This window comes from Elephantulus edwardii, unplaced genomic scaffold (assembly GCF_000299155.1).
Source record: "Elephantulus edwardii isolate Elephantulus edwardi_28Jun2011 unplaced genomic scaffold, EleEdw1.0 scaffold00185, whole genome shotgun sequence".
NCBI classification, from domain to species: Eukaryota; Metazoa; Chordata; class Mammalia; order Macroscelidea; family Macroscelididae; genus Elephantulus; species Elephantulus edwardii.
This window is the reverse complement of record NW_006399935.1, coordinates 3,864,333-3,879,221: the sequence shown is the minus strand read 5'-3', so window position 1 is coordinate 3,879,221 and position 14,889 is coordinate 3,864,333. Positions and strand designations below refer to the sequence as shown.

Below are 14,889 nucleotides of genomic sequence, written 5' to 3'. Positions count from 1 at the left end.
TCAGAGTAGCCCTCCCCTCAGAGCAGCCCTCTTGGACCCTCAGAGCAGCCCTCCTGGGCCCCCAGGGCAGTCGTCCTGGATCCTCAGGGCAGCCCTCTGCTAAGGGGCCAGCTGGGCCTTGCACCAGGCCCCGCTCGTCTCCAGAGCCCCCGCTGCCTACAGCAGCCAGGGTGCATCCACTGAGGCATGCCATCCTCCACCCACGCTCGAGGTCCTCCACCCCTGCATGCCCGTCCTCCACCCGCGCTTGCGGTCCTCCACCCACGCTTGCGGTCCTCCACCCCTGCATACCCGTCCTCCACCCACACTCATGGTCCTCCACCCCTGCATGCCCATCTTCCACCCGCGCCCGCCGTCCTCCACCCGCGCCCGCCGTCCTCCACCTGCGTGCGCCCATCCTCCACCCACGCGTGCGGTCCTCCACCCGTGCGCGCCCATCCTCCACCCGCGCCCGCCGTCCTCCACCTGCGTGCACACATCCTCCACCCGTGCGCAACGTCCTCCACCCGCGCGCGCCGTCCTCCACCCCTGCATGCCCGTCCTCTACCCACGCTCGCGGTACTCCACCCCTGCATGCCTGTCCTCCACCCGCGCGCTGCCATGTTCCAGGCTCCTTGGCTGCGGCTTCAGCTACAAAAACTTGCATATGACCGTGATCCATTCAGGTTCTCTCTTTATGACCGTTTGATGGTGTGGCCACCATTGGCTAGGCCTGGCTGTGTGGTGGCCCCTGTGCCTGTTCTGGCTCCTGGTGACCCCCCCACCAGTCCTGTGCAGGGGACAGCTGCCCCGCAGGGGGTTCAGGACCGGGACCTTCAGGGTCATTAGGACTCAGGTGGCCAGGCCTGCTCTCTGAGGCCCCTCAGGGTGGGTTTCAAGCCCAGCCCTTTGGACAGAGGGTCAGACAGCTGTCTGCACCACCCTGGGAGTGACCGAGTCTGAAGGACTGGAAGTCACTCTTCAGTCCAGGAGAATGCAGACTTTGAGGGGCACCATGGCCGCCAGCAAGGCTGCCTGCACTTAAATCCACTGTGCGTGTGAGCAGAACTCTGTTCTGTGGGGCTGTCATGGCTGAGTTCTCGGAAGCAGACTGCCAGGCCTTTCCTCCAACGCGCCTGTGATTCAGAGCTGACCTTTAGGTTGGAGGCTGAGCACGCTAAAGCGTGCACCGCACACCAGGTCCTCCGCCTTGAAGTCAGTGAATCCCTGAGCCATGGGTGACTCCTGGCCCGCAGGCACATGGCCCGTTCCTCCCCCCACCCCGCCCCCGGCCACGATGCACACACTGGGTTGTGCTCTCTCTGCCTTCGGACTGGGAGCTGAGCATGCGTGCAGCTGGGAAGTCTAGGAGGAGGACATAGGGTCACACCGGAGCAGCGTAGATTCCACACCTCATCTCCTCTGAGGGGTGTAACAAATGGGGAAAATAACACAGAGGCACACACCCCGGAGAGGCCCGTGAGGAGCCACCTGTGTGAGGAGCATGCCCATGGCTGATGCAAAGTGGGACCCTCTTCCCGAGCTGGGGCCTGAGCCCCGAGCCCTCCACCTTGACTTTGACCACCTTCCTTCCCAGCAGGACCAGGCAGCAGGCCAGCACACAAGCCCTGATTTTATAGGTGGGTTGGATGGAGCCTGGATAAGAAAGCCCGAGACCTGCAGGCTCCTGCTACCTGCTCTCCGGGGCCTTGGGAACAGACCCAGCACCAGCCTGGGCCTCAAGGCACATGTACCTCTTCACCCGGCCGTGAAGTCGGAGCCAACTCGTAGCTGCCTCTCCAGCAGACTTTTAGAGGCTGTAAATCCCACAGGGGATGGATTAAATCACGTGGGATGGATTAGAAAGCCGCCTTCCTTGATATCACGCCACCAGAGCGCCCTCCTTACTATTGAAATGGAAAGCAGAATTTTTTGCCTAACTCTGATGATGTCACAAGGATCAATGATTTCCTAGGCAAGCTATCCTTCCTACCACATAGGAGGCTGGTGACACAATCCCTGGCACTGTGACCTCAGTGTTCCTCAGAGGAAACTGTGCCCCATGGGGGGGGCTGACATTCAGAGGTCGATTGCCCTCTTTCTTCTGAGACACCCCTAGATGAACCCAAACTTCCAACCTCGTTGTTAGCAGCATGCAGCAAGGAGCAGCCTCCGACCCATGGAGCCTCGCATGAGTCAGAACAGAACTGGGTTCCAGGGCCAAGCGCCTTTCATGACCAGGTGGGGCTTTGAGTCCAGACTGTGCCACCCTGCCCAGCTCCCAGGGGTCTAAACCGGACATCAGTCCCCCATCTGTGAATGGTGAGCTAGATTCCTGTGGGAGCTGGGAGCCAGGTACTCTACTGAGGGCAGCATTTGCCTGCTTTGAGCATGCTCTCAACACTCGGCTCTCCATCCATCATCCATCTACCCATCCATCCATCCTTCCATCTTTCCATCCATGCATGCATCCATCCATTCATCCATCCATCCATCCATCCATCCATCCATCCATCCATCCATCCTTCCATGCATCCATCCTTCCATCCATCCATCCATCCATCCATCCATGTATCCATCCATCCATCCATCCATCCATCCATCCATCCTTCCATCCATCCATCCATCCTTCCATCCATGCATCCATGCATCCATCTTTCCATCCATGCATCCATCCTTCCATCCATCCATCCATCCATCCATCCATTCATCCATGCATCCATCCACATCCATGTATCCATCCATCCATGCATACATCCATCCTTCCATCCATCCATCCATGCATCCATCCTTCCATCCATCCATCCATCCTTCCATCCATCCATCCATCCATCCATCCATCCATCCATCCATCCATCCTTCCATCTTTCCATCCATCCATCCATCCATCCATCCATCCATCCATCCATCCATTCTTCCATCCATCCATCCATCCACTCTACACTCACAAAGCATTGGCTCTGCTGGGCTCTGTCCTGGGTGCAGGGACACAAGGTGAAGACAAACATGAATCCCTGCCCTTGAGAAGCCTCTGTTCTGTGGGAGGACAGACTGAGAGGCGAGTAAGTGCTCTGAGCAAGTGTGTGGTGGCTGATGAGAGCACTGGGCTTGGAAACCAGGGTCATGGAGAGAGGGCTTGGTGAGCAGTGCTGAGGGCAGAAAGGCTTGAAGGAAGTGGGGGAGCGAGGTACCAGGGGAAGGGTGTTCCTGGTGGAAGGCTCAGCACAGCCCTGGGACACGATGAACAAAGCGCATTGGGGAGAGAGGAGAAGAGGAGGGCAAGGAAGGAGCAGAAATTAGCTATATAAGGAAAATCAGGAAGGCTTCTTGGAGGAGGTGGAAGGCTAGAGGAGAGTTGGCCATAGGTAGGTCTGGAGGGAAGAGTATTCCTGGTGGAGGGAACAGCCTGTGCAAAGGCCCTGGGGCAGGACTTGATCTGGGGAGCTGTGAGAAGACCTGTGTAACCGGAGCAGAGGGAGACGGGGCAGAGGAGAGCAGAGCAGAGTTGGGGCAGGGCGTGCAGGGCCCTGGGGGCTGTTGTGATAATCATGGCTGCTGCTTGGCTGGGGTGAGCGTGGGGGATTCCGAGCAGACAGTGCTAATGATCTGTAGTCACAGCTCGCCCTCTGGTGGCCGTTCTGCGGAGGCAATGGTGGTGCTGGGCATATGGAGGCATAAAGAAGGTGTTGGCCACCTAATGCTCCCTTCTCTCTCCTGTGACTCCCCAGTCCAGCCTGCAGTGCATGATGGGAAAATGTGGAAAGAAAAGGGAAGTTCACAGTGCATCCAGCACCAGTTTCAGCAGCCTGTCCCTGTGTCTCAGAGCAAATTTGTGTAACCAGTGCCTTTCCTGGTGGTCTTCCCCAGCCCTCCATGGTCTCCTCAGCCTTCCTTGATCCTTCCCGGCCCCCCCTGTGTACTCCCTGGCCTACCTTGCTGCTCCCTGACACTTCCCAGCCTTCCCTGGCCCTCCCCGGCACTCCTGGACTTCCCCATTCCTCCCTGTCCCTTCCTGATGCTCCCTGGCCCTCCTCGGTGGGCCTTCCCTGACCCTCCCTGGCCCTCCTCTGTGCTCCCTGCCCCGCCCCCTACCCCTGTCTCCTTAGCCTTCCCTGACCCTCCCCTGCCCTCCTCTGTGCTCCCTGCCCCCTGCCGCCGTCTCCTTAGCCTTCCCTGACCCTCCCTGGCCCTCCTCTGTGCTCTCTGTTCCCCTCCAGTCTCCTTAACCTTCTCTAACCCTCCCTGGCCCTCCCCCCAGCCTTCCTTGGCCCTCCTCGGCACTCCTGGCCCTGATCTACAGGCGGCACTGCGAGCAGCAATGTGTGCTTCTTGCTGAAGAGGAGTGTTGGACACAGTGAGGTTGGCTCAGGATAGAGCAGGGTTCAGAGCTGTTGTATGTAGGGTCGCGATGAGTCACAGGCGACTTGACGCCACATAACAACAACAACAACAACAACAACAACAACAACGGGCAACATGCAGACTTCATCTCGGAGCATCCGACACCCACCACCTGCCCAGGGCACTGGCATGATGTCAGGTGAATTTAACACATGGCAGTTCCTCCTGGGATGGGGGCGCAGGACTTGCCAGGGGTCTCTGAGTCTTCAAAGGGCTAAGGCTCTTGGGAAGATCTGGGGGGCAGGGAGGACTGCAGAGCAGCCGCCCTGGGGGGGTGCTGGAGAGGGGCAGGGGCACCCCCAGAGGCTCCAGGCCCCTCTGCTCTAGATGGCAGCTTGGGCCCAACTTTCCTCAGGTGGTGCTGCACCCCAGGAGACAACAATGTGACACCAGGCAGATGCAGTGTGCCCAGCACAGCCAACGTCTCCCCTTCCTTCCTCTAGAAAAGTGAGCCCAGTTCTCATTACCCCAGTCACATCCCAGAAACGCCTGGCAAACATGGCAACGACAGGCGGTGGGGGGAGCGACCCTCCCAACAGGGCGACCTCCACTCTCACTGGTGGCCTGCGGAGCCTGGCTAAGCTTTGGGGCAGCAGTGGTCAGAAGACTCCAGTGACCTGATGTAGTGTCTGTCTGCTGGGTCACGAAAGTTCTGAGCCCCCAAGGCTCCTCCTGTCCTAGCTCCATTCCCCCGACCAGTGGCTGGTCAGCTGTGCTCACCACGTGTCACCAGGGTAACCAGGCGGGGTTTCTACCTGGATCTGGTGGCCCTGGAGTGAGTGTCCACACCTCCTTTGGTTCCTGTGCTGATCAGCCCCCCGGGGAGCTAGCTGGGGAGGGGATGTGGCGTCTGGGCCTGGACAGAGAAGGTTGTGGACATTCCCTCAGGGATGTAGCCTCCTCACTCTGTTGGGAGCAAGTTCCAGTAAGGCGGAGCTGGGGTGTGGCTGTGACTGTCTCACCCTAAAACCCCCAAATCCAGTGCAGGTGAGTCAGTTCTGAGTGTGGTGACCCTCCTACCACCCGTCAGGTTCCGGAGGCTGCAGACCTTCCTGGGAGACTGTCCGGCATTCTTTTAAGGAGCATCTGGTGGATTTGAACCACCAACGTGTTAACGTGCTCCACCTGCCACCAGGGCTTCTGGTCCCTCTCCTGTAAGACTTCCAGAATTCTGCTGCTACCCTTAACTGGGACGATGCTAGCCATGGCAGCTGGGGGACAGCCAACCTGTGACACAGAGGATGGTCATCAGCCCACGGGGCTGGGTGACGCTCCCCTCATGTCCACTCCAGTGTGCACAGCTCTTCGCTTCAGCAACAAAACAGAAGAAACCCCTTTCTGCTAAGCCTGATTCATGGCACCCCACGACTGCCAGGCCTTTCTTCCGTGGCATCACTAGGTGGGTCTGAACCCCCAGCCTGTGAGTTAGGAGCCAGGGCACAAACTGGCTGCGGCACCCGGGCTCTTTTTCTTGAACCTTCTCACTGCAGTTCCTCACAGGAGAAGACAACGGCGCATCCCAGGAGAGGGGACAGACGCGGTCCCTGCTGGAAAAGTGGACAGTGATGTCCTGTGAGGGAAGCAGCCTAGAAGGCCCGTCCATCAGGGATGGGAGGAGGGAGCAGAGGGTAAAATCGTGTAAACAGAGAAAAGACGCATGTGAAGATGGATGAAGGGAAAGGTCATATACAACCAAGAGGCAACAGGCACAAGGGCACTAAAGAAATGGGAGGCCCAGAGGGACGAGTGGGAACCAGAAACACAGGGAGGAAGCGGGAAAAGTGCCATGTACGGTGGATGCTGAGGTTAGTGCTAGAACAAAACGTGTGAACGCAGGACTGAACATTAATCTGTGTTGTAAACTCTCACTCAATTTACAATAAAACCCCAGAAAAATAAGAAGGAAGACAGCTGGACATGTGGCTCCCAGGGGTCCAAGTGCACATGCATTTCCTATTAAAAACCAGCCCTCTGGGGTCTGTAGGGTGGAGCAGAACCCACACGGTATCCAAGGCGGCAGGTCATCCCTGAGGCGGACCACCACGTCTCTCTGCCTCATCCGAGGTCAGTCCCCACTGAGGTAGACTGCCATGTCTCTCTCCCTTGGAGTGGCCGCTGTTTTCGAACTCCTGGCCTTTTGGTCAGCAGCTGAGTGCTTCAGTCCTGCCTCACCAGGGCCCCTGGTGTCGCGCATGGACACAGGGCTGCTGTGGTCGGGGGCCTCCCTCAGGGGCTCATGGGCCCCAAGCCAGCCCACTGCTGGGGAGCTGACGCTGCCTCACGCTGACCCAACCATGTAGGACAGAGCTGACTGCCCAGCATCTCACAGGACCCAAAACAAGACAGCTGATTGCCCACGTGGCTCCCACAGCCACCATCTTCCTGGGCACAGACTGTCCCCACTTCGGGGTGTCTCTCTGGTGACCCCTTGAAGTGCTGTGGGGCTTCAGGATTGTGTCTGACTATAGGGGACCCCTTGAGTTCCCAGGAGAACAAGTCCAGCATCAGGGCTAAACCGTGGCTTTGGATACAGTACCCCAACTTCAGTGGCCTGGCCTGTCTCTCAAGCCCAGTGTTCCAGTTTTGGCATCAAGGTGAGGTGAGAGTGAAGGAGCTAAAGGAGACACTCAGCTTCCCTTCGCAACTGTCCCCAGAAATCAAGCTCTGTCACCAGTGACTTCAGGTGCCACCTTGTCCCCAAGCTGCCCAGGGAGGGCAGGGCAGGAGACGTCACAGCTGAGTGTGGGGTTAAAGGGCCCCGGGTTCGGCTGCTGTCCCGAATGTGCCTTGTGCTGCCAGGAAGTCGATTTCCCCGCTTTCTCAAGCCCTGGGGTCCCCGGGGCGGGTGTGGGGCTGCCTGGCGTCCCCCGGGGCGCGGCGCAGTGGGCAGGCTCGCCGGCGGGCACACACTTACATGGCTGTTGAGTAAACCGCTTTTGTGTGATGTAATCCCTTCACTTTTTTGGAGGTTTTCAATCGCCATTTCAAGCTACAGAACATGTGTGCAGAGAACAAAACAAAATAGAAGAAGAAGGGGGGGAAAAAGGGAATCAGATGGTTAGCATCAGCCAAGGTGTGATTTTTATTAATATCCAAATCATGACATCAGACACACAGGAGACTGGACACAGGCGGGGATGGGAGGTGCGGCGAGCGGAAGCTGGTCCACAGGTCCCAATGGGATGGTCCTTTCATCACACACCCCCTCTCCTGGGGGCTGCTCTGAGGGGCAGCAGAGCATGTAACATATCATGAAAATGCTGTTAACAGCCTGCGTGCCCGTGTGCACTGTGACATGTGGGCAGGGTACCACTTTGTAAACTCCAGTGTAAGCAGGGTTAAGTGACCTTGTTTGGAAATAGGGACTTTCCTGGACAGTAAATACTCTCAGTTAGAAATCGTGGGTTGAATCCTGGCTTTCTGAATGGGATTTAGGGAAGGGGTGAACAGACATGGAGAGGCTCTTGTGAGCTTCCCTCACAAGGCAGGGCCGCTCTGGGGCTGCAGAAGCTGAGCTGGGGAAGGTCTTAACCCAGAGCTGGCAGGGGGGCACAGCCTCGTCAAACCCTAGACTCAGACTTCTAAGTTTCAGACGGTAAATTTCTGTTCCTTAAAACAACTGATTTTGTGGTGCACCTATTTCCACATATTGACTCTCTCGTTAGCTGACACTTCCTATTTATGGCACTAATAAAAACCAACTCTATTTTGCACATCAATGGTGTATGTCTGCCAGTAATAAACACTAAGGTTGGTTTTAGGGGGAGGGAGTAACGATGCCTGTGATAGTTACATGTCAAGTTGTCCAGGCCATGATTCACGGTTTGGTGGCCACATAATGATTTTATTTGATAATTACGTCATTTGACAGTTATGTAATGATGTAATTTGGCAGTTATGTGATGCTGTAGTCTGGCAGTTATGTGAGGATGTAATCTGGCAGTGATGTGACTCTTTAGTCTGGCAGTGATGTGACACTGTGGTCTGGCAGTGATGGGGTGCTGTAATCTGGCAGTTATGTGATGTTTTAATCTGGAAGCTATGTGATGATGTAATCTGGCAGTAATATAACAATGCAGTCACCTCCATTTTGTGATCTGATGTGATCATCCTTTGTGTTTATATAATGCTGATATTTGGAATTTAACTAGTTGGTAAGTGAGGAGTGGGTGTATTCTGTCTATAGCAGACCTAGCAAACTAAGACCGACTCCCAGGCCTAGTTCTCTGTTCTGGGGAGAATTAGATGGCCTGTACTGAGTAGAATTCAAACAAAACATCAAGCACTGCTCTTGAGTCAATTCTGACTCCTGAAAACACATGCATTGTAAGTCAAGCTGGCTCCAGGGTCTCTGGAAGAGGTCGAGGTGCCCCTGTAGGGATTCAAACTTCTAATCTTGCAATTAGGGGCCATGTACTCAGGCATTTGTGCCAAGGACTCCTCCAATGACAGTGGGTGGCATTTACTTCCTTGTTGGCCCATCCTGTTGGCAAAGCCCTGGCCCAAGGTTCCCGACTCTACCAGCCCCCGTCATGTGAGCCAGTTCTAAATGGATCTTTCTCCACACCGAGCATCGGGGGACAGTAACGGTTTCTACTCTGCAGTGACACTTCTCCTCTAACACCAGTGTTCTCCTGCTTCTCATTAACCCAGTATGCTAGAAGCTAAAGGGGGCATGAGTGTTCCCTCCAAGAAAAATCTACTGGAAGAGTGGTGTTAAGGACTGAACTAGGCCCCTTCAAGGTAAAGTCAGAGTCCTAATCTCTGTGCTTGTGGATGTAACATAGCATGATGTCACTGGCTTCCATAATGTGATACAACATGTCACCTTCTATAATGAACTGCCATAATGTAATCATCTCCTATAAAGCAATGTATAGTTTCCAGAATACAATACTTTAGTAATACAATGTTTCAACAATAATGCAATGCAATGTGGCATAATGCAATCAGCTTCCACAACATAGTGTCAAGTAATCACCTTCTATAATGCAATGCAATGTGACATGGGGCAGTCACCTTCCAGAACACAGAATGCCGTAATGTAATCACCTTCCATAAATCAGCTTCCATCAGATGTAATGATGCAATGTAATTCCTTCCATAATGTGATGTACTGTAATCACCTCCCATAATGCAATGCAATGTGGTGGAATGTGATAACTGCTCACAATGTACTGGACTACTCTGTATTGTACTCTACTGTAATGTACCTTCCATAATGCAATGCAAAGCAATGCAATGCCATCATTGTCCACAATGTAATGTAATGTAATGGCTGTCCAAGTGTGATCTGATCTAACGTGATCAGTCAGTTAAGGTTACACTGGTGTCTTTGCTGGGACCCCGGGTGGGCCGGGGTAGGTCTGCTTCACAGTGTTTTCAAGACCGTCTCTAGGAAGCTCTGAATCAGCAATCCCAAAACTCACCAAGAAAGCTCAGGCCCACCTGCTGGTAGAGGAGGGCTTGGCTGCGTGTCCCACCCCATGTGGGGCCCATTCTGCAGGGAATACCTTTTGATTTGACAGAGAGAGCAGCAGAGACACAGAGACACACAAGGGGTGAAGGGGAAAAGGGGTGGGAAAGACAGACGCTGTCCCAGGAAGAGGGAGCAGGTGAATTGGCCAGCAGAGAAAGGGTTGCTGTAGCTACAGAAGCTGCAACAGACGAGGAGGGCCTGCCCGTAGAGCACACGCGTGAGGGGGGACGTCAGCCTCCACACAGCTACAGAAGCTGTAAGAGGCGAGAAGGACCTGAGCACATGCGTGAGGGTGGACATCCAGCCTCCAGAATGTTACTCTCCAAAGTTTCCTACTTGCATGTGTGTTTCGGCAGCACTGAGGAAACTAGGGCACTAAGACGAGTGGGTCTGGCCTGAGGAACACTGAGGGGAACCTGAGAAGTGAGCCCCATTGCCCCTTCAACAGGGCGCGTTGCAGACAGGCCCTGGGGAGGGTGGGGACCAGCCCTGGTGCGGGACAGTGAGGGGGGGAGGGCAGCCTACTCTAAAGAGAAGACATATGTCTCCCCAGCCTTGTGGGCATCTGCTCTGAGCTGGCATTCCGTCAGGTGAGCACCCACAGGTATATCATTCCTGCCACCCCAGGCCCCACTATGCGGGGAGAAGCCTGGGTGGGGTACTCAGAGAGCACTGCAGCCCCTTCCACCGGGACTCCACTGCCACCTGTGAGGCCCCTGGCGTCGACCCCACCCTCAGCTATCACTGCTGTGAGGTCCTGTTGCATTAATGCCCACTCCCAGCAGGAGGTTTGCTTTGGGGTTTGACCCCTTTACACTGAATGGAACCCTGTGACGTAGTGCATTGTGTGCTGGACTGCTAATCCAGAGGTTGGTAGTTCAAGTCCACCAGCAGCTCTGCAGAAGTCACATGGGCAGGCTCCTCCTGTAAACATTTACAGCTTCAGAAAGCCTGGCAACGGGTTTGGATCTTGGTTTTCCACTATTAGAAATTATCTTGGAACTGTCTTCTCTTCCCTCTAAAAAATGTGTTTCTGAGAGTGAAATCTATCAATCATTCAAATTAGAAACTTAAGCACAAAAAGTAAGGACATTTACGTACTGATTAATTTAAAAATACTAATACCCTAATTACTGGTTGGTATGTTGTTCTTTTTGTTATATGCTGTTGAGTCGCTTGAACTCTTGTCTTCTCCTGTGCCAATCTCACTGACTCTGACACACCTACCCCCACTGCCCTAGTTACAGTATCAATCCATCTCATCCAGGGTCTTCCTCACTTCACTTTCCCTCCACCCTTCCGAGCATGCTGTCCTTCTCCAAGGACCAGTCTCTCCTGGCCATGTGCCCAACGTATGTGGGATGGAGCTTCAAAATCCTAGCCTCCAAGGAAAAACTTGGTTTAGCCCTCTCCAAGACAGACCTGTTTGTTTTCTTGGCAGTCCATGGTATGTTCAGGAGTCTTCCCAGTACCACAACTTAAAGGTATTGACTCTTTTTCTGTCATCCTTAGTCATTGTCCCACTTTCTGATGCGTAGCAAGTAATAAGGAAAAGCAATGTTTTCTGAAAGGAGTGCTGGTGGCCTCACTGGCTTGAATCCACCAGCAGATCAAGGGAGTAAAAGGAGAAATGCACTCCCATGTGATTTACAGCCTCAGAAATCAGTGGAGGGCAGCTATGCGTCAGTTCTCACTTAGCCAGGCTTGAGAGTGCGTTCACCCTCCTGGATGGTGAAAAGCCAAGCACTTCCTATTTAAGACGAGGGGCCAGACGGGAACCTCTGTTCTTGCCACTTGTATGTCATTGTACAGGAGGTGCCAGCCAGCAGTGTGGTCACTACACAGGCAAGAGAAATAATGGACATCCAACTAGGAAAAAGATGGCAGTCAAGCTATTTATATTTGCAGAATCCATGTTCTCGTATACACAGAAATTCTCAAAGAATCCACAGCAAACGAATAAAAATTAGTACACACACATACACATGTAACAAATGAAAAGATCCATCTTTTGAAATGAAAGTGGATTTTTTTTGCCCACACAGATGAATTTGTAGCAAACATTGGTCTGCAAAATACTGCTTTACAGAGTTTGTCGATCTTCCAAATATTGACACACTCTGTGAAACAGCGCTGGAAAGTCCCCTTTGCTGATATCGTTCCCAACCCCACAGCTGCTGGTGCCACGCTGAGGAAGCTCTTGGCGGCGATGTGGACTTCCCGAGGTGCCGATTTTCAGCTCTCCCTCACATTTTGGGAAGTAACCAACTTTTGTGTGCATGTGGTGTTGGCAAAGGCGACTGAGTACACAGCGGCCCACAAGAGGGACGAGCAAACAAACCCGTTTTAGAATAAAATACAGCCTGAGCTTGCCTTAGACGTGAGCCTCGTGAGATTTGGGCTCACCCACCCTGGATACAAAATCAGGAAAAACTGGGAGGAAATATTTACAAGTCGTACACCTCACCCGAAACACCACGCCCATGGCTGTCCAGTTCACTGGGACTCGCAGTAACCCCACAGGGCGGTGCACAACTTCCCCAAAGGGCTTTGGAAGGAATCTTCCTCCCGCAGTCTGGCTGGTGGATTTGAACCACCGACCTTGCAGTCAGCAGCTCAATGCTTCACCCACCATGCCACCAGTGTACACAGTGTATCCAGAATATAGAAGCAATTTTCAAAACTCTAAGCCAACCAACCAACCATAGTAAAAGCAAACAAATCAACCAAAACAAGCAGCCGGCTCGAAGGTGACCCAAGAACCTACGTGGAAGGCACACAGCAAACAGAAAGCTGTTTCGCATCCTTAGCTTCAAATGAAACACAAAGGCACATGGTTGAGAGCCTCCACACATGGTCAGATTTGGAAACAGAAATACCATTTGACCCAGAAATTCCACTACTGGGAATATGTCCTAAAGAAACCAGAACTGCCACCCATGTCTATTGCAGCTTTGTTCACAATAGCAAAGAGTTGGAAACAACTCAAGTACCCATCAACAAACGAATGGATAGAGAAGCTGTGGTATATCCACACAATGGAATAGTATGCAACACTGAAAAACAAAACCCTCATGAATATTATACAAAATGGGTGACCATGGAGGACATTATGCTGAGTGAAGTATCTCAGTCACAAAAAGACAAATACTGCATGGTGCCACCGTTACAGAACAGGACTGACACGGGAGTTGGGGGGAAACTAAGAAAAGAGGGGATCAATAATGTACACAGCATTGAAACAGATGAGGGAGAGAACTGTAAAAAAGGAACATATGATTTGGTATTATTGGTATGACAAGAGTCCAGAATAAGATCTGCATAGTAAAGTTGTCTGGAGAGGGAAGGACTGTATAACAATGAAAGAACTTTTTTTCCAAAGAAAAAAGCAAACTGGGGGGGGGGAGGGGAGAGGTGGGCAGGGAAGAAAATTTGCAACAATGAATGAATGGAAATCCAAGTTCTTTATAAACTTCCATTAAAATATGAATTTTTTAAAAAAACACCCAAAAAAAGTGTTGGAGAATGGATGGGTGGTTGTCGCAGACCATGGGTGATGGGGCTTCCTGGCTGTGGGGCAGTCACCCAAATCTGTACATGGTCTAAAATTCTTAGGGCCGTCACCCAGAAGAGTGCATTTCATGCCACACTATTTTTAAAAAGAAAAGTCAGCATGAGATTTTAAAACAGTTATTATTTTGGACAAGGGCATGGAGAGAAGAACTGAATACAGTTCTTAGGAGAATTTCCTCTTACTGAATTCAGCCTCACTCTTTATATATAGATGGACTGATCTGAGCTTCTGAGAAGTGAGTGATCACATTGGTAATCCAAAAGCAGCAGCAGCAGCACTTTCTACCTGGGGGTGGGGGGTGGGGTGGGACTGCTTAACACATTAAAAATTCACAATTAGCCTGTGATTTTATCCTGACTTATTCTCTCCTTTTCTCCAAGGGAGATGTATGCTGGGGCAGCATGCCTGGGAGATGAGGACAGGACTCCAGCTCAGAGCCTGGACGCCAGCACACTGCTCCTTACTCACTGGGCCTGCCTGCTGCTGTCTTGAAATACCAATGTGGTTACAGGCTCTCCCCCGCTGGACCCTGGCAGGGCAGGGCCTCCAACATACCGTGGCTGGGGACGACCGAGAGGTGTGCGCCAGGGAGTGCGTGCTGCCGCCCATGCCCCCATGGATGAAATAGGCGCCCGTGCTGGAGACGATGGGGGTCCCGGTGACGTCCATGGCGATGCCCACCATGCTGTGGGAGGGGACTGCCGGCGGGGATGAGGCTGCCACGGTCACCTGGGCGCCACCTGCAGCCTCAAAGTAGGACGCGGCGCTGCTGGGGGCATACAGCTGGGGCTCCGGGTTGTAGGCATAAGCTGTCCGTCTGTAAGAAAGAGAGGTCACCTTGGGACTCTCGCCGCTATCAGGGCCACTCCTAAGTTCCAAACTTTATGGGGAAACTGGAGCCCCCTATATATACGTTGTTAGGTGCTGTTGGGTCAACTCCAGCTTATAGTGACCCTGTGATTGCGAATTCTAAACTGTCATCCGTGGAAGCTTCCAGGAACATACAAAGAATAACCGAAATGGGATCCTTTAAAAAAAAAAAAGAGTATGGAGGATGGGGCCATGGGTGAACCTGACCATGGTGCTGGGGTGGAGACATGTTCACGTGTGAGCCTGACTGTGGTGCTGGGATTGGAGACAGGGGTCACGTGTGAACCTGACCGTGGTGCTGGGAAGGGGGATGTGGCCATGGATGAACCTGACCATGGTGCTGGGATGGGGTATGGGTGTCACATGTGAGCCTGACCGTGATGTTGGGATGAGAGACGGGGGTCACGTGTGAACCTGACCGAGGAGCTGGGATGGGGGCTGTGGTCACGTGTGAACCTGACCGTGGAGCTGGGGTGGGGACATGTTCACGTGTGAACCTGACCATGGAGCTGGGATGGAGGCTGTGGTCACGTGTGAACCTGACCGTGGAGCTGGGATGGGGGCTGTGGTCACGTGTGAACCTGAC

At 53.3% G+C, this 14,889-nt stretch overlaps 1 protein-coding gene across 1 annotated transcript in view; it reads right to left on the bottom strand.

Moving 5' to 3' along the window:
• Positions 1–14,889, bottom strand: part of RFX2 (regulatory factor X, 2 (influences HLA class II expression)) — a 49,287-nt gene that overhangs the window by 25,341 nt on the left and 9,057 nt on the right. Inside the window, exons 4-5 of the mRNA XM_006896428.1 lie at positions 13,989–14,250; positions 7,295–7,369 (exon numbers count right to left, since the gene is read on the bottom strand). Of these exons, the coding sequence (XP_006896490.1) occupies positions 7,295–7,369; positions 13,989–14,250 (337 nt within the window). The remainder of the gene's footprint in view (positions 1–7,294; positions 7,370–13,988; positions 14,251–14,889) is intronic.